The sequence below is a fragment of the Dama dama genome, chromosome 23 (assembly GCF_033118175.1).
Source record: "Dama dama isolate Ldn47 chromosome 23, ASM3311817v1, whole genome shotgun sequence".
Taxonomy (NCBI): Eukaryota; Metazoa; Chordata; class Mammalia; order Artiodactyla; family Cervidae; genus Dama; species Dama dama.
In genome coordinates this window covers 39,798,000-39,824,313 of record NC_083703.1, presented here as the reverse complement: position 1 = coordinate 39,824,313, position 26,314 = coordinate 39,798,000, and the positions used below count along the sequence as shown (strand labels likewise).

Here is a 26,314-nt window from a genome sequence, read left to right as displayed (position 1 = left end):
CCAAACCCAGCATAGACCCAGTTAGCAAAGGGAGCCTGAGGCAATGTAGCTGGTTGGGCCAGTCTAGTTGCCAACACAGTAGAATTAGGGAAAAGCAAAACCGGATCCAGGGCCGTGGAGGATATGACAACTCAGCAAAAGCTTACAGAAGGCAGGGGGACCACAGAAACGAGGCTCTAGTTAGATTTCGACAAAGGGAGATGCCATGTACCATGGTCTGTTCATAAGGAGTAGGTTTTTGTTTGGTTGGTTTGGAGAATCAGTAAGCTGTTGCTGTAAGTCAATAACAAATAACTCTAAATGCATGTCTACCCCAGTTCTCATGTGGGGAAAAAAATGGGGATGAACAGAGAAAAGTGATACAGTAATAGCAGGACATCTCAGCCACTGCCAAATGCTGGAAATGAGTGAGTACCACTGCTACAGAAATCAGGAAGAAACATCGAAGACATAACTGGTGGGGATTCAACCATGCCCACACATTCTCATATAGTGTCACTATGATCAAAACTTTGCATGACACACCCTTGGCCTACTCGCTGACAGACCCAGGCCTCAGAAGGTTGAGAAAGCAGTGGGAGGGGCCGCTAGTCTTGACTTATTTCCAATTAACGAGGAGGAAGTGATGGGAGAAGTGGAAGTGATGGGTATCGAGAGAAGATGCTCACGTCATCTTTATGCTCATGGTAGCCAGGAACGAGAAACCCAGTCCAGCTGAGAATCTGTAGTTCATGAGCAGAGATCTCAAAATGCTGAAAGGTGAGTTGACATCTAAAAAAAAAATATGCCCTCCTTCTCAATTAAGGTGAGTGTTCTTGAAAACAGGGTCTGACACCACAAACACAACTAAATAATTAGCAGAGACATAGAAGAATCACAGCAAGCCGATGTGACCGCACAGACAACTCTGAAGTGAACTCAGAGTCAGAAGGGACAAGCTAAGAGGAAAGGTTCTAAGTGAGGCAGAGACAGATATAAGTGAATAACGTCTATAAACCTAAACCCCAAGAAAGGGTGTCTTGCAAACAGAGCTAAAGAAAACCATCAAATAATTTTTTAAAGGTTCTTTTTTGAAACAAGAGATGGTTGACCAGCAGCAGAACAAAAGAAAAACACACCTACTCAACTCCTGTCCACTGGAGTGTTTAATACCCATGATGTGCGCTTAGCTGCTCAGTTGTGTCTGACTCTTTGTGTGACCCCATGGACTGTAGCCCTCCAGGCACCTCTGCCCATGGGGATTCTCCAGGCAAGAATACTGGGGTGGATTGCCATGCCCTCCTCCAGGGGATCTTCCAAACCCAGGGTTTGAATCCAGGTCTCCTGCACTGCAAGAGGATTCTTTAACAGCTGAGCTACCAGAGAAGCCCTAATACCCACGATACGAACAAATAAATAAGACTTTGGGACTCGGAGGAGGAGACCAGCATTAACAAGGAGCACGGGATCCTCAGGGTCACAGCGCAGCTGTAAGAGGCTGTCTGGGTGTTCCACTGGCACTTCCATTTCCCAGCCTGGAGGGAGCAGGTGCCAGGCTGTGATTAAAACTAAAACGCACATGAGATGATTTGTGGTCATCGTCCAGCATTCAAAGGGAACTGAAGAGGTGCTGGGGCAAGGCTGGTATAATGTGGGCCCTGGTTTCAAGACCAGAGAAGGAAGCTGGCTCTTTCCTCTAAGATGTGGACTTTGGGGCCATCTTGTGCATGATTCTAACTGGGATTACTGGCAAAATGGTCTTTCTTTGGGCAAAAGTGCTCATCCCCAGGGTCAGCTTCATTTCCAAAGACAAGGTCTGTCACTCAGCGACACTCACTATGTTTCTGGCAGGGCTATTAGACTAGGAAATTAGTAAAATAGATAAAATAAAAAATGAACCTATTAGTCATGGATCTGAATTTCAAAAAAGGAGCTGACAAATAATGACACCTTTTTAGCAAGATAGAACATTGTGCATAAGAGGATGACAAAACAATAGTTATGTGTCCACACACCCAAAGTCCCAGTTGATAAATCGCTATCACACAGGAGCAGGCCCCACATTTCTTTCCATGACTGTTCTGTTCAGGATGTTTACTAAAAAGTTAAACTAAAATAAGGATTGCATCAAAGTTAAGCTTAAAGTAGAGAGAAGTGGTAAATCTTGTAAGCCAGTGTTTTCTAAACCTCAATCTTGAGAGAAATGCCTTAGTAATTCTTACCACTGTGTACACACAGATTTAAGGATTTTCTTTGATTCATTTTAAACTTACACTTATTTTTTTAAAAAAAGAAGCTATGTATTTGATGTGTTAATTATATTTTATACTATAAATTAGGTTCATAAGAATTAAACAATGAAGTGAAAGTATAAAAATGCTCATCTGAGAACCACTGAAAAATCTTCTGGGCTGTCTCTACCGGTGTCTGTAATATGCTTTGGAAAAAATGGAACCAGATGACATCACTGAAATACAAAATACAACTCAACTGGCTGAGACCACAGCTCACAAAATGATGTTTGGGAAAAATCAACGTGAACTCCTGCGAGCAGGGGGACAGAATGCATTACCGGAGAGCTTGCTAGAGAAGACAACCGCGGGCACACGAGAGAGGGACTCCAGGTTGAACCGACTCTTTATGCAAGATGGCACAAGTGCCCGAATCCCCAGTGCACATGGCTCATGTAAGCCATTTCCAGGGCTTTCCAGGTGGTGCTGGTGGTAAAGAACACGCCTACCAATGCAGGAGGCCTAAGAGACACGGGTTTGACCCCTAGGTTGGGAAGACCCCTTGGAGGAGGGCACGACAACCCACTCCAGTATTCTTGCCTGGAGAATCCCATGGACAGAGGAGCCTGGTGGGCCACAGTCCATGGGGTCACAAAGAGGCAGATATGACTTAGCACGCACGCACGCAGAAGCCATTTCTTTATTGCAGCAAGTCCTGCTCCATGAGTCCCCGGCTCTCACAGAGAACATGGCGCTTAGTTCAGTGGGCACCTCTGCGGGGATTCTGCCACATCAGACGAGGTGAGGAGAGAAACCAGGAGGTGAGAGAACAGAAGCTTGGCCCCACAAGGATGAGCTGACTGCCTGAGAAGGGTTTCCCAGGGAAGCCTGGGAAGCGGGAAAGGATGCGGCAGGTGGGCCATCTTCTTACAAATAGGTTCGACCTACAGGGCTCAGCCTAGGAAGACCATCGGATGATCCGAGCTGTCCTGGAAGGCCCAGAGCCAACTGCTAGAAGGTCAATCATAGGCTGCTCAAGCATTTGGAGATGAGAACGGCTTAGTCCTGAACCAGACTCCCCAGAAGTAGAGCCCGGGATGGGGATTCAGGTGCACAAGGCTTGCTGGGAGTGTCTTGGGGGCGAGGAAGGCAGAGGGGAAAGGATAGACAGCCCAGCAAGCCTATGCCCGTGGTTACGTCTGGCCGTGGTCTGACCCCACAGGCAGCTCTATAACATGAATGGAACCATATTTATCCCACTGGAGGCAGGACCTGTCTTCTATACCCACATCTGCCGGTTGATGACTGGCCTTTCCTGCAGGGTCTGTCCTCCTAAGTATCATCGAGAACAAGTCTCCAGAGAAAGGGGCCACTGAGAGGCCATGAGAACCCGAGCCGCACCCCAGCCTGTGGGGAGACCTTGGTGTCTTAGGAGGATGGTCACTACATGGTTGTTTGCACCTGGAAATGATTGATGGGACCTGAGTTTTTGTAACTGATGTCTGAGTTCACTTTTAAAAAACCGTAAAAGGCCATTTTTCCTTCTTCTTGGCTCCTACTGTGTCCCTGACAGCCAGAACTTGCAAAAATCTCTCTTCCTGAGATCCTAAGAGGCTCTTGTAATTGTTACCAAGTCCAGCAGGGATGATCCAGGTTTTAGGGAGCCTGAGGCTTATTCTATTTGGGAAGCCTCTGCTATGGGAAATAACACAAAATTACTAATGCAGGGAATTCCTGACAGTCCAGTAGTTAGGACTCAGCATTTTCACTTCCATGGACTTGGGTTCAATCTCTGGTCGGGGAACTAAGATCCTGCAATTCTGAAACTTGGCCAAAAAACTGCTACCCTATGCCCCCAGACATTCACATGATTACTGTTAAAATTGAGATCTGTGACCAGCACGATGGTGACAGAAGTTAAAGGTGTAAAGTCTTCTGAGAAAGACCAGGATGGCTCTACAAAGACGGCAGCCTCAGAGTTGAGCCTGGAAGGATGAGTAGGAAGTGGAAGGGATTCCAGGCAGAGAGAAGAGCATGAGGAACACCCTTCAGAAGCAAGGGGTGAGCAAGTGCTTTGGAGAGATCACAAATCCAATTTTTTAAAAATTGGAATATAGTTGCTTTACAATGTTGTGTTAGTTTTTGCCATACAGCAAAGTGAATCAGTTAAACATATACAAATATACCGTCTTTAGATTCTTCTCTTTTTTTTTTTTTTTTTTTGGCTATGTTATTCAGCATGTGGGATCTTAGCTCTCTAACCGAGGATTGAACCCAGGCACCCTCCAGGGAATGCAGAGTTTTAACCACTGGACCACCAGGGAAGTCCCTATAAATTCAATCTATTGTTAGAGCACCAAGGGTTCTATGGAAGGGGAACTGGCTTTGCATAGAACAGACTATCTTGTAGGCCATGCCAGCTAATGAGGATTTGACCATCTGGGTGAAGATGAGACACCACTGAATACCTCTGAGCATAGGTGACATTTCCAGGGGGCCACCCAGGGTGGGAGGGGGGAGGCTGATCCATGCATACAAAGGGCGGGGCATATGGGTGAGATTCTATTTAACGGGTCAAGACTTGATACCTGTGGGAGGTGGGTAGAAAAAAGGGGGCCCCAGGTAAGTTTCAGGTTTAATGTGCAAGAAACTTGGATAGAAGGTGGTACAATTCACCAATATACAGCATCCAGAAAAACAGCAGGTATAGTGGGAGAAATGAAACAGATGAATTTTAGCGCAGTTAAATTTGAAGAGGCTGTGGGTGGAGGTGACCAAGAGAGTTGGATATGACTCTGGAGCTTGGGCACATGGTCAAGGCTGGAGAGACAGTGTTGGCATAGGCAGGATGACCAACAGATGGCAAGGAGGAAATCTGAAGTTAAGCTTGAGGACTCCTCTCAAGCATCTGCAGCCATGTTCTGGGACCAGCTCACAGCAGGTCCAATTAGTTCTCTAAATTAAGTCCCGCAAAACAGCTAAAATATGAAATAAAGAAAAGGCTAAAGAGAACAAACATTATGGAAATCACATTGACACCAACTGCTCTCCTTTCCTGTATGAAGCATGAGTGACAAAATAATCATAGCTGAACATTCATGCCTACACTGTTAGTGGAATTGTAAGTTCACTATGGAGAACAGCATGCGTTCCTTAAAACATTAAAATTAGAGCTACCATATGATCCAGCAATTCCATTACTGGGCACCTATCTGGACAAAACTCTAATTTGAAAAGATACTGGTACCTCTATGTTCATAGCAGTACTATTCATAGCAGTCAAGACATGGAAGGAATGTAAGTGTCTGCTGACAGAGCAGTGGATAAAGAAGACATGGTACATATGTATAATGCAATATTACTCAGCCATTGAAAAAATGACCATTGCAGCAACACGGATGGACCTAAAGATTATCATACTAAGGGAAGTAAGTCAGAGAAAGATTGAAGAGTCATGCCTAAATCACTTTCTGGCCAGGGCTCAGACTAGCTAGTGGTTTATGATGTTAATAACAAGTAGGGCTTCTAGACTTGTCACAAGTCACACCTGAGGGAGCTGCTGGCTGAGGGGAGCTGACAGCTCACTGAACATGTGGACAGCAGGTATCGGGCACCTCCTCTCTCCCTGACACTGCAGACATTGATACCAGCTGTGGTGCCATTTCCCAGTGGGGTCCCCGGCACCCTCCTCCACACAGCATCCTGCCCACCAGGTAGAGCGGCCCTACTCTGATTCCACCGGTGAAGAACGTGAGACCCAGAAGCTGCTACCTATCCACCAGCGTCAGAGCCGGGCTAGCACATGGCTCTCCTGATTGCCTCACCCACACGCTAACAATTTCTAACCAAGCAGGAGGGTTACCGTGTTCTGGATTCTCCAGGCTCCAGATCATCAACAGGACAGACAAAAGCAGAATCTCCAGACGAGAGCTCCGTCGTCCCAGGGAGACAGAGCTGGTGATCCTTCTCACTGCGAAGGTTAAGGACTTGTACTTCCTGTACATTCATCTAATATTTGCTCAGGTTTTGTTTGTGTGACCCAGTTCTGACTACAGGGCCACCACACCCAGCCCTCACCTGGGAGCACTGTTAGGGCTTGGCCTTTCTGCCTCCTGCCACATATGCTAACAGACTGAAAGAAACAATCCGGTGCAAACACAGCTCCCCAAAGCCACCTGGGGCTCAGACCAGAACATGATCTTCTGATACTTTCTTCAGGTTATCAAACTGCTTAACCATGGGTCCCTGCTCTTCTGTTGCTCTACTCTCTTAAACTTGAAGAGGCTTCACTCAGAACAGAAAAATTAAAGAGTTCTCCCAACTGTAGAGGTCACAGCCATAACACCCTTAGGTCAGGCTGTATTAAGTAGGGACTGGTGGTCATGGCTGTCAATCAATGTTGCTAAATGTAAGTTGAAACCTTGCACCAATTACTGATATAATTAAGGCATGACCTTGGGAATGTCTTTATAAGTCTGGCCGATGAAGAAAAATCCTTGGCCTTGAAATTTTCTGAAATTAGACTAAGTGAATTTGATAAAAACATGTTGGACATAAATAAATCTGTTTCAAGTTTTTCAAAATTGCATCCATATATTAAGATTCAGCCCATCCACAGACACTACACATGTGCCCCAGGGATGGGGCCCTGATCAAATCTGATGTCTGTTTCCTCAGGGCAGAAGGGCACCTGAAAAGCTTCTGAACCAAATGAGACCTCTGTCTTTCTAATCTGCCTGTGTGCTATATTGTAGAGATGAATCCAAGGAGTGTGACAGGCCATACAGACCCCCCCCAAACTCAGGCCTTATTCCTTCCCCAAAGGAAGATGATGCAGCAGTTTTCATCTTTCTCCTAAACGCATGGCTGTTGGAGCTAATACCAACCATGGCACGCAAGGTGCCTGGCTGGGCTGTGACTAATCCATTTCCCAGAGGACCTGGTGGTATGCTGAACTCGGGAGGAAGTGTATGGCTATGAATCAGTGTCCAGGAGTGGAAAATACAATGTGATTCACATTAACTAAAGGAAAAGGTTGAGGGAGAAAAAACAACCAGAAATTAAAACCACACGCACTCTTATGCATCAGCAAATGCCACACTGAGCATGTCACTGTGACTTCTGCTTTTTAAAAGTCCAAGGAAGAAAAAAAAAAAAAAAGGCAAATTTCAAAACAAAGCCTAATAAAACTAGTTACAGCAAAACTGAACTAGTACAGTGCATAATGTGGTTATATAAAGACAAATGAGTTCTTTTTAGTGAAGTCGGTACTTGTTGTAAGAAAATAAGAAGCCAATACAATATTTGTCAATCTCGAATAGTCCTTTACATGCCTTCATTTACTTTTGTTGAATAGGAGAAAACTTTTAATATTAACTTAAGCTCAAAGTGCACTTGTTCTTTGTAGTGAGAATTCTTGCCTCATTTAAGCCTCCTCTCAAGTAGCATCATTTAATTTTCCAATAATGAGGGATCTAGAAATGTAAAATGAAGGGGTGACAGTGGGGCTCCTTAGAATCCAATCAACAAGGAAGTAAAAAATAAACAAACAAGAAACCTCAAAGCCACTGGGATCAATCACACTGAAACAAAGGGAATCACTGGAAACACTGAAATCACTGCTTCTGAAGAGAGACATAGAGCTCAGACTTAAAGTAAGAGCAATTAAGTATCCACATGAGGACTTCCCTGGTGGTCCTGTGGTTAGGACTCTGCACTTCCACTGCAGAGGCCGTGGGTTCAATCCCTGGTCAGGGAACTAAGATCCTGCATGCCATAAGGGATGGCCAAAAAAAAAAACAAACCTCCCAAAACAAAACACTGAAGTTGTAAAAATAGAATTATAACATGACTAGAAAATATGTATTAAAAATGTATTATATATAAGAATCTATGTGGGCACAGACTATGAGTTTCTTTATTGGTGCTACATGGATAATTACAAATTCAAATGGGTTATTAAGAAAACCTGAACAAGCTTGTGCATGTAGGCTCAGCCATGTCCAACTCTTTGCAACCTCATGGACCAGGCTCCTCTGTCCACGGGGTTCTCCAGACAAGAACGAGTGTGAGTTGCCATGTCCTTTTCCAGTGACCAAGCCTGCAAGCCATCAAAGGAAGTTACTATTTGGATAGGATTTGATTGATTCCCTAGTGGATTTTAAAGTCAGGCTAGACCAGAAATGGAGTGAATGACTTGACCGTGTGGGGCGGAAGGTTTTGGGTGGATGTGTTGGGTGGGGGTGCTGTGTGACCTAATGAGTTTCTTGAACAGCTGTAATAATCAGTGGAGATGTTAGGAAATAAAGTGTCACAGTTTTTGGAAAGTGGCACCAATCAGTGAAAAGGCAAGGTCAGTTGTGTGGAAGCAGTGGGGAAGAAAAGAGAAGGAGGGAAGGAGAGAGGGCGGCGTGCTCACCACCCCACTCCCATTGTACACGTCGGCGTGTTCCAGGGAGCTGAGCCCCAGGCAGAGTCTGGGTGAGGGCTGAAAATGTTTTATTTTTGGCTAACTTTCCCAAGTCTGGGAGTCTTCTTGGGTCGAGCTAACCCAATGACTGCAATCTGCACTGTATGATCTGTTGTGTGAGCTCCTTAAACAAACATCCGTAGCTCCCTTTGCCAGTGAAAACAAAGCAATATTAGAAACAGCATTTGGGGCTCAGATGGTTCAGTCTCTGCATCCTGCATTTAATGCTACTATTTTCTATTCTGACCAACGTAGCAAAATGTGTAATTTACCAAGACTTGAAGAGAGCACTCATCATTCCAAGTTACACATCAGAAAGGCATTTTATAAACATGTCTGGTTTCCCATAATTTATTGATCATATATTTCCAAACATCAAACTTTCTAAAACATGCAGAACTGCATCACAGATAATAAAGACTAGGTATTATTTTCCAGTTGATTTTTTTTTTCCAGTATTTTTGGTTATAAAGTTATGATACAATGAATCATATGGACATTCAAATCTAATGCTTTTGGTAAGTTTGGAATAACTTTTTTTTTGCCAAAAAGAGCAATACAAATTTGTTATAGAAAAATTAGAAAACAAATTACTAAAATAAATTGCTTAAAACTATCATTTTCTTTGTTAATCCTCTGTAGTACATCCTTCCAGAAGCTTTATGAATGCATCTGTCTCTACTTCCTTTACTGGGTTTTATTTCATTTTGTAATGCTTATTATAACTTGCTACCTACTGTGTATTTATTTGTTCAATTAATTTATTGTCTGTTTCTCCCACTTCTATGCATCTGTTCCTTCCTTTTAAGAGAATAGACAACTTCTTGGGGGAAAGCACTTTGCCCCTTTTGTTCACTACTAACTGCTCCCCCACCCCCAGACTCAAATAGTGCTTGATACCTATTGGGAGTTTGGCTTAGTGAATGAATGAAACAATGAACAGTTGATGCTCACTAACTATTTGGAAAATTGAAAGCCATAAGTGCAAGCCAACCTGGCTGACATCAAGGAGATGGCAAGTAGGTGAGAAGGTCTTCCTTCTCCCTCTCATCATCCTGATTCCCTCTGCTGTTGACTAAATCAACCCATTAATTCTTGTTCGAACTCAGTATATGTAGCTGCAGGCATGGATTTGGTTCATGTTCACAATGTGAAAAGTTACAGAGAGACGTGAAGCAGAGGTGAGTCTACAATCAGGTCAGTGTCAGAGGGCAAGAGCAGGGGCCCGCTGGACATGGTGAGTCTGGGCTCTCAGTGCCAGAATTGGGACCATCCAGCCCTCCCAACCCTCTAGATCTGCCATGCGACTGGCCCGCCAGGGGCCTCCTGACCGTACCCAGAGTGGAAGGCTGAGGGAGTGGAGAAACTTGTGCCCTAATGTAAGAAAGAGAGATACTAATAAGCTCTTTCATGCTTTTCTTTATGCAACATCTGGACACATTTTAATCACCAATTTCCCATTCACAGAGAAAAAGCGGTCAAGGAAGTATGCCTTCATTTAATAAAGAGCCACTGTGTCGTGACCAGACGACTTTTTCCGGCAAAAAAAATCAAAGTCTGATCTTGCCCTTCCCTTTGATACTTTTAGCAAGCACGTCCATGCTGTGAGACGATTCCTGGATACACCATCCTGATGGGGTGTGGGGGCTAGCCTTTTTTTAACTTTTCATTTGGACATAATTTCAAACTTCCAGAAAACGTGGCAGGAGTCCAGAACCCTTACTAATTAATAAGGAGACAAAAGGACCCAAAATAAACATAAGGAAAGATCAGAAGAGACACAATGCCAAGAAGGTAAGCCAATAGCTAATAAACACATGAAAAGATGCTCGACATTCTTAGTGACGAGGAAATGCTAAATCCACAGTAAGATGAGAGGACACATCTACCAGAATGTCGAACAACAAAAAAGCTGACCACATCAACTGTGAGAATGGAAATTAGTCTCCCATTGTTGGTGGGAATGCAGTAAAATGGAGCAGCCTCTCTGGAAAACAGGTCTGCAGTTTCTTAAAGAACCAAACACTCATCCTATGACCTGTAAACTTCACTTATAAGTACCTACCCAAGGAAAATAAAAATCTATGTCCACATAAAGGCTTGTATATGGATGTTCATAGTAGCATTATTCATAGAAATGGAACTGAAACCAATTCAAATGTCTATCAACTATAGAGTGGATAAACAAAACGTGATATGTCCAATCAATGAAACACTATTCCACAGTAAAAAGGAAACAAATTATGGGCATGCTACAGTCACGGATGACTGAGTGACAGCAGCCAGACACCACGCCCGAGTCCATGTGCCTAACATTTCTAGAAAAATGTCGAAGTTTACTCAAATGCCCATACCTGTACACTTAAAATGGGTTAATTTTATGATACATAAATTAGATCCCAATTAACTAATTCTGGGCTTCCCTGGTGGCTCAGTGGTAAAGAATCCGTCTGCAATGCAGAAGACGCAGGTTTGATTCCTGGGTAGAGAAGATCTCCTGGAGAAGGAAATGGCAACCCACTCCAGTTTTCTTGCTTGGAGAATTCCATGGACAGAGAAGCCTGGTGGGCTATAGTCCACGAGGTTGCAAAGAGTCAGGCACAATTGAGCGACTAAGTAACAACATCAAAGCTATTTTTATAAAGGGGAATATATTCTAAAGATTGCTCTGTATTGTGCTTTTTCTCTCCTCAGAACTATAACTTGAGAATGGTTTCATATCATCACCATAGTTCTACCTTTTTTGAAAAAGTGAAAATGTTAGTCGCTCAGTCATGTCTGACTCTATGTGATCCCATGGACTGTAGCCCACCAGGCTCCCCTGTCCCTGGAATTCTCCAGGCAAGAATACTGGGGTGGGTAGCCATTCTTCAAAGGATCTTTCAAACTTGGGCCTCTTACACTGCAGGCAGATTCTTTACTGGTTGAGTCACCAGGATGCTCTCTACCTTTATAAGTGGTTGTCTAATGTTTCATTGTATGACTGTGATGAAGTTTAAATAAATAAATAGCCATGGACACACACACACACACACACACACACACACACTCTCTCTCTCTCTCTCCTTTCCGCATTCTGTCCTAAGGTCTCAGAGGGATTTTGCTTCCAATGTGCTCAGATTTAAAAGCTACAAGACCCCCTCCTTCCATTCCCCAAACTGCCTGGCACCCCCATGTCAGATGCAAAGGTACCTCACCCACGTCCCCTTATCACTTGCCCTCCCATACATGCCACATTTTGACTTGAAAAAAGTCAACATTACTTTTGTTTTGATTTTCTTTTTTAAATCACAAATTACCTACTCCAAAATATCCATCCTCTGGTACCCATGGCTCTCTTTGATCTAAGCACAAACAGTAGGAGCATGTCTGGGTAGGCCAGAAGACCAAGGAGCTATCGCCTTGCAATAATCTGTGGCAATGATGAGTGGGAGTTGGTGGATGAATGCCCCATGTCCTCACTCCCTGGAAGAAGTAATTCCAAAGGGAGATCAATGCCACCTCCCAGAGCTCCTGGGCAGGCTGGACCCCAGCTGCCCACAGTGGTCAGGTGCTTGTGAACACAACTGCTCCCCTTTGTATCTCACGTCTCCTCTCCCCCTGTATCCTTCCCCCCAGAAGGATGGTAGTGGTACTTTCTGCCTGATCCTTGTGATTCATGAAGATGGAAATCAGCCATAAAGTCCACAGGCATGTCGACAGCATTCATAATTTGCATGCTGGCATGGATGAGTTAATTAGAAAGCTCTGTTGGGCCAAATAGGGTACCATCACGGTCTTACTTGAAATAGGGTACCACCATGAAGACACCAGAGTACAGTCTTGCTTGCTTGGCCAACATGCAAACACAGTATGAATAACTTAAGAGTGTTTGGAAACACATTTAATCGTTCGAGGCTTAGGTTTCTGCCGCAGACCTCCACTACGGGGCCAAGAACACAACTGTCAAGCCACCCTTAGCAGATGCTTTATGACTTAGAACTCACAAAAAGCATCAGATGGCAAGTCTTTTCCATGCTCACTTGGAAAAAGCCCTGTAAATTTATGGCTGCTAATTCCAACCAACATAAAAGCGTCGCCTCCTCTCCTTCCAGCTTCAACTGTCTTCGTGCCAGATGGAAGAGCCAAGGACCCAAGAGGCAAAGAAATGACATTTTCACCAAACTCAGAGCACTCTCTCCAACTGTAGGAAAGTATACACTTCAGTGTAATTGACAATTTAGTCATCCCACTGGCTGCTCTTATTTCATTCTGACGCACTTGAGCAACTGGTGTGTGCTGATGCCAAGTAAAACCATTTCAGGCCGCTGCCGGTGGGGGAGTGGCTGTCACTGAGGGAGCCCAACAACCCCAGACACCTCCTGAGTCCAGGAGGAGCAACGCTGTGATACCAGAAGGGGCAGCAATCACCCACAAAGGACTGAGCTCCCAGAAGTTTCTGGAACCCGGGGCTGTGTAGCTTCTAATGACCACATCATATGGCTTCCCCGATGGCTCAGTGGTAAAGAATCCACCTGCCATTACAGAAGATGAAGGTTTGCTCCCTGGGCAGGGAAGATCCCCCGGAGAAGGAAATGGCAACCCACTCCAGAATTCTTGCCTGGAGAATCCCATGGACAGAGGAGCCTGGTGGGCTACAGTCCACGGGGTCACCAGGAGGCAGACATGACCTAGGGACTAAGCAGGAGCACACAGAATATCACCAAAGACTCGCGGTTTTGCCCAGAGTTAGAACCAAAACTGCCACTGGAAAAAGCTTTTACATTGCAGCTTGTCTTTGCCCAATTTGACAGAAGCAGAGGCAGCATAAGAGAGGGATTTCTGGGTTCTGACCAAGGCCAAGGCCAACAGTAGATCCCCACACCCCCACCCAGGACAGGCGGAGTTCACCGCTCAGCCTCTTGACTCGGGCATGGCCATGTGACTTGTGTTACCAATACGATCACACAGGAGCACCAGTGAAGAAGTCTCTGAATTTCCACCTGCACCCCTGCCTCTCCCATGGTCATGAGAAGAGCTGCTCTTGGGCTGCCAATGCCCTCAAGCCTAGATTTAGAATGCAGTCAGGCAGAAGAGGCTTGAGCCCAGACCTGAGCGAGAGACCTTGCTGGATCAGGTTGGAAGCAGTGGTCCAGGCGAGCCCAGCCTGGATCAGCCACTCCCCCTCAACCCTCCCCACGAGGTCAGCAGAGTCACCCAGCTGAGTCCACCCTAGATCAGACCGGTCAACCTTTACGGAATGTGCTGCATAAACCCTTATTATGGGCTTCCTTGGTGGCTCAGATGGTAAAAAAATCCACCTGCAATACGGAGACCTGGGTTTGATCCCTGGGTGGAGAAGATCCCCTGGAGGAGGGCATGGCAACCCACTCCAGTGTTCTTGCCTAGAGAATCCCATGAACAGAGGAGCCTGGCAGGCTACAGTCCAGTTCAGTTCAGTTGCTCAGTCCTGATTCTTTGCGACCCCATGGACTGTAGCAGGCCAGGCTTCCCTGTCCATCAGCAACTGCCGGAGTCTACTCAAGGGGCTACTCAATGAGCCTACTCAAAGGGTTACAAAGATCCGACATGACTGAACGACTAAGCACACAGCCTTGTCTCCACTGTATCTGAAGGCAGTTTGTTGCACAAGATGAACTAATGCAGAGAACAGAGGGAAGTCTAGGAAGCCAGGGGTCCTGCTTGATACATTCTCCTTCCTCCCTTCCCTGGACAAATGGGGCAACTTACAGGATATAATTGTGATGATCACACTTGCTTCAAAAGGTCCCCACAATTTCTCTAGGAACACCCCAACTTCTGTGTCCCTGATTGGGACAATTCCTAGATGTTCCCTACATGGTCTGTCACAGGTTCCACGCAGGACTGATCCCTGGTTACCCACAGCAGTCCCCTGCTCAGGGCCTCCCCACTTCCCCGCCACACCCCTCACTCCCTCACTCTGCCTCCGTGCATCAATGCCCACAGAAACACTTGCACTGACTGTCCCGTGGTTAAGATTGTGAGCTCCCAAGGCAGGAGACATGGGTTTGACCCCTGGTCAGGGAACTAGATCCCACATATCTCAACTAAGAGTTCGCATGCTGCAACTAAGAACCAGCACAGCCAAATAAATAAAATAAATGCTTTTTAAAAAATCACTCCTGAGTAAACTGAGATTTTGAATTTTTAAAAAAAGAAACAGTTGCACATGCATGCTCAACTCAAACTAACACACGGCTCACTTTACAAACAACGGGAAGCACTTAAATGTGCCAGGCATCATAACACACAGGCGACTTCACCTCTCTGTGCCTCAGCTTCCTCATCTGTAAAATGGGGTCAAACTACTGCTCACCAGGGCTGCTGTGAGAAAAGAATGTGTAACGTGCCTCAAACAAGACCTGGCTTGTGGAAAACCTTCAATAAACGCTACTATTTTGAAGCAAGAATTGCTTCTACTTGGACTTTCCCTGTGGCTCAGCTGATAAAGAATCCGCCTGCAATGCAGGAGACCTGGGTTCAACCCCTGGGTTGGGAAGATCCCTTGGAGAAGGGAAAGGCTACCTCCAGTATTCTGGCCTGGACTATACAGTCCATGGGGTTGCAGAGTCGGACAGGACTGAGCAACTTTCACTTTGCTTCTCCTTGTTACCAACAGGTTTCCAAGCTGCATCCTCCTATTGGAAGGAACAGGTAGGATGAAGGAAAAGAAAGCCAGAAAAAAAGAGGATGAAGAACAAGGAATATCTTCCATCCTCATGAAAGTGAAAATGTTAGCTGCTCAGTCATGACCGATTCTTTGGAACCGCATGGACTGTAATCCCATCAGGTTCATCTGTCCATGGGATCTTCCAGGCAAGAACTGGAGTGGGTTGCCATTTCCTTCTCCAGGGGATCTTCCTGACCCAGGAATTGAACCCAGGTCTCCTATATTGCAGGCAGATTCTTTACTGTCTGAGCCACTTGGGGGTTAGAAGAGTTCCTCCCCATGAACCCACTTTAAATTCTTCGGCCAGCTGATGGCAGCACTAGCCTTTAACTAACCGTGAGCAGGGCCAGCAGCAGGCATCCATGGATTATACTTGGTTCAGGACATTCTGCTTATTGAGAACCAGAGGCGGAACAAGAAGGGTGTCTAGGCGAAGCCACAAGGCCACCGATGCCATGAGCAAAGGCTGACGGAGAGGAGAGCACACGCGACAGGTCACATTTCAACATTCATACTAAAGCCAGTTCTCCAGTGCTGCACATCTGAAAATACTTTCCACTTGAATACCAACCCACAGAGAAATAGTAACGCAGAGCCCCGCCAGTTCCTGTTATTGTTTAGTTTACTGTTGCATCTTGTGGAAGCCGTTTACTTATAAAAGTGAGACCCAAAGATGTTTCATCTCACAGGAAAAACAAAGGAAGTGACAAAGAAACCTTGACCTCAAAAGACAACCCTTTAGCCCCAAGATAAGACTTCAGTGTTTATACCTGGAATTTTGCACTTCCTTATGTTACCATCTTCCTTCTCAAGAAAATTCATACTTCCTGCTCTTTGCTGTTGATTTAGCTTACATTTATTCACTGTCTGCTACAGATTAGAGCCCGTGCTAAAAAAAAAAAAAATGAAGAATGGGAGACACAGATCAGGCTCTGGTCTCGTGGAGTCTGAAGTCAAACATGGGCAACATAGAAACGTGAATATTACTCCACATGCTATGAATCTCATGTAACATGAGCAGAGACCATGAATCTAAGCTCTTGAGGGGGTGGTGGTGGGAGAAGCAGGCAGCCTCCTGAGAGGACTGTATGTTTAAGGCAGGACCCCAGGGTTGAGCTAAGGGCTTCACAGGTGGTGCAGTAGTAAAGAATCTGCCTGCCAGATCAGGAGCCGCAAGAGACACAGGTTTGACCCCTGGGTGGGGAAGATCCCCTGAAGGAGCAACTGGCAACCCACTCCAGTATTCTTGCCCGGAAAATGCCATGGACAGAGGAGCCTGGTGGGCTACAGTCCATGGTATTTCAAAGAGTCAGACACGACTCAGCAATTGAGCATGAGCAATGAGTTTAGCTAGGATTCAAATTAAGGAAACAGAGTCACAGGAAACTATGTACGTAAATCTAGTTCTCCAAAGCTGTGTTTGCTGGTCCGCCTGCTTCAAATGGTCTGCCTTCTCTGAGCAGAGCTGTGTTTGAAGGGCAGCTCCTGGTCCAGAAGGAATGGGCACTGGGGTCAGAGTCCATCTCACAAGCTCGGCATCAAAGAGCCCCGGGTTCACATCCAGCTCGTCATCTGGCCTTGGGTGAGTCACTTCATCTGACTGGGTCTCCGTTCTCTTACTTGGAAATCTGTGTAATGATATCTGCCTTAAACGGTGCTGCAGTGGGTTTATTTATTTATTTTTTTTCATTTTTTTTTTTTATTTTTTTTATTTTTTTTTTTCCAGTGGGTTTTGTCATACATTGATATGAATCAGCCATGGATTTACATGTATTCCCAATCCCGATCCCCCCTCCCACCTCCCTCTCCACCCGATTCCTCTGGGTCTTCCCAGTGCACCAGGCCGGAGCACTTGTCTCGTGCATCCCACCTGGGCTGGTGATCTGTTTCACCATAGATAGCATACATGCTGTTCTTTTGAAATATCCCACCCTCACATTCTCCCACAAAGTTCAAAAGTCTGTTCTGTATTTCTGTGTCTCTTTTTCTGTTCTGCATATAGGGTTATCGTTATCACCTTTCTAAATTCCATATACATGTGTCAGTATGCTGTAATGTTCTTTATCTTTCTGGCTTACTTCACTCTGTATAATGGGCTCCAGCTTCATCCATCTCATTAGGACTGGTTCAAATGAATTCTTTTTAATGGCTGAGTAATATTCCATGGTGTATATGTACCACAGGTTCCTTATCCATTCATCTGCTGATGGGCAGATGACATGATCCTCTACATAGAAAACCCTAAAGACTCTACCAGAAAATTACTAGAGCTAATCAATGAATATAGTAAAGTTGCAGGATATAAAATTAACACACAGAAATCCCTTGCATTCCTATATACTAACAATGAAAAAACAGACAGAGAAATTAAGGAAACAATACCATTCACCATTGCAACAAAAAGAATAAAATACTTAGGAGTATATCTACCTAAAGAAACAAAGGACCTATACATAGAAAACTATAAAACACTGATGAAAGAAATCAAAGAGGACACAAACAGATGGAGAAACATACCGTGTTCATGGATTGGAAGAATTAATATTGTCAAAATGGCTATTCTACCCAAAGCAGTCTATAGATTCAATGCAATCCCTATCAAGCTACCAACGGTATTTTTCACAGAACTAGACCAAAGAATTTCACAATTTGTATGGAAATACAAAAAACCTCGAATAGCCAAAGTAATCTTGAGAAAGAAGAATGGAACTGGAGGAATCAACCTGCCTGACTTCAGACTCTACTACAAAGCCACAGTCATCAAGACAGTATGGTACTGGCACAAAGACAGAAATATAGATCAATGGAACAGAATAGAAAGCCCAGAGATAAATCCACGAACCTATGGACACCTTATCTTTGACAAAGGAGGCAAGGATATACAATGGAAAAAAGACAACCTCTTTAACAAGTGGTGCTGGGAAAACTGGTCAACCACTTGTAAAAGAATGAAACTAGAACACTTTCTAACACCATGCAGTGGGTTTAAATGAGATGCTCAAAGCAGTGAGTTTACTCTGTGCTGAATCTGCTGCGGGGTCAGGGATTGGAGGGGACAGTTCACTTTGTCCCAGTTCCACCCGGCAGCAGTGGGTGGAGGAATGGAGGCTGGAGCCACCTGAAGTCTCCCTCACATATCAGTGGGGCCTGGGGGGTGGCTATTGACTAGGAAACCCCCCCTCGCCCCCACACACACACGGGGCCGGGGCTGCCTCACAATGCGGTGGCTGGTCTCACCAGCAAACCCGCCCCGAGCCTGATAGCCAGCCGGGAGCCATGCTGGTTTTGCTGCTCTTGGCTTCGGAACGACTCAGTGTCACCTCTGCCACCTTTTCTGTGAGTCCCCCGTGCCCCAGTTTCCAGAAAGGGGAAAGCAGATTTCCCAGATTGAGGGGACCCAGGGAAACTGCGATCCCCCACAGTGACCTACACAGATGTCCCTCTAATGTTCAATCCCTTTTGTACAGAGATCTATGATTCCATGAAAAAAAAAAAAAAAAAAAAGATGATAAGTGGGGATGGGAAGAGAGGCAAGTGGGGAATGTAAAGAGGAAAAAGGCTTTTACGTTGGGATGGGGCCACCATCAGGACCGTCTGCTCTCAGTAATCAACCAGCTTCAATGTTCTCATCTCTGAGATGAGAACGAAATGAATTAACCCATTAAAGGGCCGAGTCTGCCACACAGTTGGAGCTCTGTTACTCTGAGCGCTTCCAGTGAGCTGTCCTGACCTTGGTTTGGCCCTGCTGCTACTACATCATGACAGGATCCCTTAGGTACCTGAAAATAGGTAAGCATCCTCCCTGACTCTTTCGGAGAGAGGTACCATCCACAGCAGTGCACCACACTAGAGTGCACAAGGTCCCCACGCACAGAAGAATTTGGAAAAGAGAATCCAGGGCCTCGGGGTACGAGGCTTTAGTTGTCACTTACCCTTCACACCAGCATCTCTCAGTCCAGCCTCCACCTGCTCAGCATCCTGAAAGGGCTTGAACGGGTATCTTCCCCAGCAGAAGGTCAGAAGTCCGCAGGTCCTTTCTTCATCTGCAATACACGGAGTTGGCCATTTAGTGTCTTGTATGCATTTCTTAAGTGCCACAGGGCTTCTCTGGTGGCTCCGTGGTAAAGAATCCGCCTGCCAATGCAGGAGACACGGGTTCAATTCCTGATCTGGGAAGGTCCCATGTGCTGCCGCGCAAATAAGGCCATGCGCTGCAACTACTGAGCCTGTGCTCTCGGGCCCAGGAGCTGCAATTACTGAAGCCCATGAGCCCTGGAGCCCTAGTTCAGCAACAAGAGAATCACGGCAATGAGAAACCTCCATATCAAAACCAGAGAAAAGCCCGAACAGCAACGAAGACCTAGTGGAGCCAAAAACAAACATATAACATTTTTTTAAATGCCACAAAAATCACCCAGGGACTTGCCCATCACCTGGCTGGGAGGGGTTGCTGAGAGCCGAGGTACAGCCATCCTCAGTGTCTGAGGGGCGGGGTGGATCCAGGACCTGCAGATACCAAAACCCACCGTGCCTAAGTCCCTTATTAAAAGGGTGCAGTAGTAGGTGAATGAAAGTGGCCCCATATTGGTGGTTCTGTATCCACAGATTCAACTACCCATAGACCCAAATTTTGCGAAACTGAATCCAAGGATGCGGAGGGCAGGCTCACAGGATGGAGGGCAGACTGTGAGGCTAAGAGCCTTTCCCTCCTGTTTTGATCTCCTTTCCCACCTCCTGGTCAGGTTATGAACAGGGGACTTCCCTTACCAGAATGTTGTTTATATCCCTATGCTGATGCTCAGATTTCTAAAACTCCAAATAGTCTTCTGTGGTAAAAAATAAAAGTAACTATTAACAAGGATTCTGTCTTCTCCATCAGTCAAGTGACAATTTGTTCCTTTACCCCTTGCATTACATCTGTTCCAACAATTTAAAGAGTCCTGCAATCTGCAAGTGTAGGATTTGGAGATGAAATTAAGTGCAATGTGAAATTCTCAAATGACCCTGTATCTTTTTTGTCCTGTCAACACCCTAGCCTTTACAGAATTATGTAAGTCCATGAATGCAGTCGTCTTGCTTACAAACAAACAGAAAACAAAACGCAAACACCAAATCAAGGCTCAAGTTTCCTTTAGCAAAAGCTAAACATCCACAGACAAACGGATAGGTAAAGAAGGTGTGGGCTGTGGCCCACCAGGCTCCTCTGTCCATGGGATTTTCCAGGCAGGAACACTGGAGTGGGTTGCCATTGCCTTCTCCAGGAGATCTTCCCAACCCAGGGATCAAACCCTGGTCTCCTGCATTCCTGGCATATCCTTTACCATCTGAGCTACCACGGAAGTCAAGGTTGTGGTACAGACAGACAATGGAATATTCAGTTCGGTCGCTCAGTCATGTCCGACTCTTTGTGACCCCATGAATCGTAGCACTCCAGGCCTCCCTGTCCATCACCAACTCCTGGAGTTTACTCAAACTCATGTCCATCGAGTCGATGATGCCATCCAGCCATCTCATCCTTTGTCATCCCCTTCTCCTCCTGCCTCCAATCCCTCCCAGCATCCGGGTCTTTTTCAATGAGTCAGCTCTTCGCATGAGGTGGCCAAAGTATTGGAGTTTCAGCTTCAGCATCAGTCTTTCCAATGAACACCCAGGACTGATCTCCTTCAGGATGGACTGGTTGGATCTCCTTGCAGTCCAAGGGACTCTCAAGAGTCTTCTCCAACACCACAGTTCAAAAGCATCAATTCTTCTGCACTCAGCTTTCTTCACAGTCCAACTCTCGCATCCATACATGACCACTGGAAAAACCATACCCTTGACTAGACGGACCTTTGTTGGCAAAGTAATGTCTCTGCTTTTTAGTATGCTATCTAGGTTGGTCATAACTTTCCTTCCAAGGAGTAGGCGTCTTTTAATTTCATGGCTGCAATCACCATCTGCAGTGATTTTGGAGCCCAAAAATAAAGTCTGACACTGTTTCCACTGTTTCCCCATCTATTTCCCATGAAGTGATGGGACCAGATCAGCCACAAAAAAGAATGAATGATCTGCAGCAGCAAGGATGGACCCAGAGATTATCACAGTAAGTGAAGTAAGTCAGACAGAGAGCAACCATCTGATACCACTTATATGTGAAGTCTAAAAACATAATATAAGTGAACTTACTCACAAAAGAGAAACAGACTCACAAATACAGAGAACAAACTAATGGTTCCCAAAGGGGAAAGGAGGGGAAAGGGATAAATTAGGAATTTGGGATTAGTAGGCACCCACTACTATATATAAGATAGATAAACCACAAGAACCTACTGCACTGCAGAGGGTATTACATTCAATACCTTGTAATAACCTATACTAGAAAAGAATCTGAAAAAGAATATGTATAACTGAATCACTTTGCTGTATACCTACAACTAACATAACATTGTAAATCACCTACCCTTCAATCAAAAAAAAGAAAAAAAGAGTATGTTACTTGAAATCTTAAAAAAAAAAAAAAAACCAAACAGGTTGAAAAGAACAGGCTACCAATGGATGGTGCCAACAGTAGTTAAGTGTCAAAAGAAAACATTGTTCCATAATCCTAGTAAATTGGGAAATGTGGAGTTACACAGAGCAAAACAGGTTACTTTGTTGCAAGATTTCTAGGGTCTCTCTGAATATGACCTGGAAGAGTTTAAGTATGTCCCAGCGCTATCTTCCAAATTTTTCTGCCCAAAGAGCTTTTGTTCGTGAACACCTCAGGGTCAAGCCAGCTGTGAAAGATGGTGACCTGGCATATTTTTTCTTCCTCTCTTTTTCTTTCCTTTCTTCCTCTCCTTTTCCTTAATTGTCGTAGGGAAAGGCGTTGCCATTTCTCTCTCTAGAGGAAAGGCCAGAGAGGATGCTATAAAGCAAACTATCCTACTGCCATCAGAATAAGACCCCTGATGGCTGGGCCATCCAGCGGAGCAGCCTCCAGCCCCGTGCGGCTATGGATCACCCGAGCCATGCAGACTCCGAGTTGAGATGTATAGAAAATAGACACCAAGGCCCAGCCGGCGGGAGCCGGGTTTGGAGAGTCCCGGGCACTCGGAGAATCCGGGTAGCCCCGGCTGGAGCCATGTCCCGGAACCTGCGCACTGCTCTCATTTTCGGTGGCTTCATCTCCCTGATCGGCGCCGCCTTCTACCCCATCTACTTCCGGCCCTTAATGCGGCTGGAGGAGTACAGCCTTACAAAGCTGTCTGGATTCCATCACACACCCTGGTGAGAAACAGAGGTGTTCCCAGCATTGGGAGGAGCCCGTGCTTCCAGTGGCCGATTGATGCCCTCAGCCACCGGCTCAGACTCACTCCCATGGCATACACATCCAGCCGGGGTCACCCCGCAGACTGCAGCAAAATGGGAGCACTAGAAAAAGAAGGAACAAGCCATTAATCGAGCTGGTATTGTTCAAGAAGACGTGCAGCCACCAGGGTTGAAAGTGTGGTCGGATCCATTTGGCCGGAAATGAGAAGATTAACACCACCTCTAGTGATGCAAGTAGACAGAGACGTCATGCTTTCAGTTCTGCAGCAAGCGCAATAAGTCACCTGGCTAGGGAACACTGGCTGGAGCAGAAAACTCTAGAAGGCCATGAAGAGTCCTGTGCATGAGGATTACGTCCCTTCTTAAAAGAACCCTGGAACAAATCATGCTATTAGGAGGGTTTTCATGATTTGGTTTCCTTTCTAAAAATGAAGCTGTCTCACTCAGCTGGGCTTGAAGGCTATCTACATATTATTCAGTCTCTACCTCTTAGCCAGCCATGCTGTGATATGAATACAAGCAACCAGTAGACTGGGAAAGATCCTAGACTGTTCCATCCTCCAAATAGGAAATTTCAGGGGAAAACTACCATATTGAGCAGCCTCATAGGGCTCTTCGAAAATGTTAAAGTTGATAAAACTCTTTGAGGACAAGGTACATTGTACTCTTTAGGAATAAGTAGTTCAGCTCAACTATCTCATTAGGAAGGTTGCTGCATGTTGAGAAATAAATTTGAAGCAAACTAAATGGGTCTGCATGCCTATTAGAAATCATTGTTGAATTGACTGAAGTGAAAATGTATATATTAAAATGATTTCTCTTACTTCAAAAAAAAAAAAAAAAAAAGAAAATAGACACCAAGTTTTGAAGACTTAGTACAAAAAAGTAAAATACCTTATTAACAATTTTTTACACAGACCTCATGTTGAAATATTTGATACACTGAATTAATTAAATAAAACATATTATTAAAATTCCTTTAACCTGTTTAACATTTTTTTAATATAACCACTAGAAAACTTAGAATGACATGTGGCTCCCACTACATTTCTATGGGACAGCATTTCTCTATGGAATAGCCCTCAAGGCCTTACTGGCTCCTGGTATACCAGAATACAGTTGGTGTATTTGCTGTCTTCTGAATACAGGCATACACACAGACACACACACACATACACAGACACAGAGACACACACATGGAGGACGCTTAGCTTAAAACCCCGTGTTCCTTGATGCCAGGTCCTGCTACAATCCAAGCTTTCCTTTAAGCTCCATCTCAAAACAGAGCAGGTCACGGCTGGCATGTATGAAGAACTGACGACACGCCAGGCACTACATCATGTACTATCCCCCGACTCTCTGAAGCCATCCCAGCAGCTGCATGAGGAGAGTAGCAACAGATTCTCAATTTACAGCAGGACAAAGTGAAGTGACCTGGTATTGTCGGACTGGGCTTCCCTAATAGCTCAGTTGGTAAAGAATCCACCTGCAATGCAGGAGACCCTGGTTAGATTCCTGGGTCGGGAAGATCCACTGGAGAAGGGATAGGCTATACACTCTAGTGTTTTGGGGCTTCCCTGTGGCTCAGCTGGTAAAGAATCTGCCTGCAAAGCGGGAGACCTGGGTTTGATCCCTGGGTTGGGATGATCCTCTGGAGAAGGGAAAGGCTACCCATTCCAGAATTTTGGCCTGAAGAATTCCACAGACTGTAAATTCCATAGGGTCGCAAAGAGTTGGACATGACTGATCAGCTATCACTTCCACTTTAGCACCATGAGCTCGGCATGGCAAAACCCAGACTTGTCATCACCGTCCCCACCTTTAACTCCTTGGTGGTCCTCGCCCCCTCCCCAAGTCTGCTCTGGGGTCCCGGGTATCACGCTCCCTCACTCCTTTGAAGCCTCACTGTACTTGGTAATACATCTTAGTTTACATACGTTTCCACAGCATGAATTACTACATTGTACTATTACAATCTCAGTTTTGTCTGATCCACACGGTTTTCTCTGAAGACCAGGATGAACTCTGGTCTTGCTTGAGTCTTCACAGAAAATGGCACTTTGGGACCTCCGTGACCGTTTGACTAATATACAGCCTATTATATATTATACTTGAATGTCCCCCTCACACAACCTTTTACAAATTACAGACTTTTGCTGGTGAAAGGGGAATAAGGGAAATTGATGTGGACGCCCACTGCTGACAAGCAGAATAAAATTAGGGGCGGGGCCTCCCTGGCGGTCCAGTGGTTAAGAATCCACCTGCCAATGCAAGCGACACTTGGGTTCGATCCCTGGTCAGAGACGGTCCCATGGGCAGCAGAACAGCTAAGCTCACACACCTTGAGCCTGAGCCCGAGCGACCTGGAGCCTGTGCTCCGCAACAAGAGACGCCACAGTCGTGAGAAGCCCACACACTGCAATTAGAGCGTAGCCCTTCTTGCTGCAACCAGAGAAAGCCCATGTGCACCCATGAAGACTCGGCAAAGCCAAAAATAAATAAATAAGAATCACGACCTGAAGTACTTCAAATCACTAAAAATCAGAAACGGGGGGCCAAAGAGAGCAGCTGGGTGTCTGTGGTTCCCGCCGGCAGGACCACCTCTAAATACCTTCATAGTTTCTCTCTTTCAGCTCACACTGCCAGGCTGACTCTGTCCTTAACCTTGTCCCCAGAAGGCATCCTGTCCCCCACCTCCCTGACCACAGAAAACTGCCTGAGAAGAAACTGATGGGGGAGGGAAGGAAAAAATGCAAGGAATTAGGAGAGTAATTACGGGTATTTCCAAAGCAAGAACATTTCTGGTAAGCTTAGAAGACTCTTCATCCTTTAGCTATTTTGTTGTCAGAAATGGGCACCCCCAAAAAAGTCAGAATGAAGATCCCCTAGAAGTTACAATACCTATGAAAACTAAGGATTCAAATTTGTTATTTATTTTCTATTCCCTTTCCAAAGACTTTTGTGTAATGGAGAAATTTTAGATGTTTCCAATTGCTTTAAAACAGACTTACTGGTTAACTTTCCTTATGCAATGATCTCAGTTTTTCCCTCAGAAGCCAGCTTGCCATGACTTCATGAAGTTTTTCTCACTTCCATGAAAAAACATTCAAAGATGGGGCACACCTTCTCTTCTGAGGATCATTTTATTCTGATATGTATTCTTGCAAAGGATGAGCCAAGAATTCTGTTGCCCTTTGATGATCTAAACCTTTGCACTGTACTAACACACTAAATTAGATTCTTTGATCTTTGCTTAACTATGTAAGATTAAATTAAATAAGATCAACAAGATTGTTTTGAATAATCTTCTCAAATAGGTTCATTGTTTTGGAAACATTCTCTCATCTTCAGAAATGACCAGCAGGTCTAGGAATGCATATATATCCATGATAATTCTGTAAGCGTTTCTATTTCTGTCCTGCCAGTTAAGGAAAGGGGCCACTAGAACATTTGTTTATTCATTTTAACAAACATTTGCTGGATTTTGCTCAGGGTCTCAGCTGGACACTGCAGGGACACAAACAGGGTCCTGTTTTTAAATGTGGGGATCTCAAAGGGATGCAGAAGACGAGGGTAGTTTCAATCAGGGGGCAGGAAGCGAGGCATTTTAGAGAAAACCACTTGGTCAAAAACAGATGTGCCAAGGTCAAAGCA

The 26,314-nt window shown here is 45.2% G+C and overlaps 1 protein-coding gene and 1 non-coding gene across 7 annotated transcripts in view; one reads left to right on the top strand and one right to left on the bottom strand.

Moving 5' to 3' along the window:
• RIN2 (Ras and Rab interactor 2) overlaps positions 1-26,314 on the bottom strand; it is a 212,378-nt gene that overhangs the window by 159,181 nt on the left and 26,883 nt on the right. For 5 of the 6 annotated variants that reach the window (XM_061126440.1, XM_061126438.1, XM_061126432.1 and 2 more), the window contains one exon: positions 19,303-19,413. Coding sequence is in view for 1 of the 6 variants with exons in the window: in XM_061126430.1 (XP_060982413.1) it covers positions 6,073-6,218 (146 nt within the window). In the remaining 5 variants the exon portion in view is untranslated. Of the gene's footprint in view, positions 1-6,072; positions 6,349-19,302; positions 19,414-26,314 lie in introns of those variants that run through there. The other variant, XM_061126430.1, reaches the window with a different exon arrangement.
• TRNAG-UCC (transfer RNA glycine (anticodon UCC)) lies at positions 7,896-7,968 on the top strand. Its single transcript has one exon. It is a non-coding gene; the product is annotated as a tRNA-Gly (tRNA).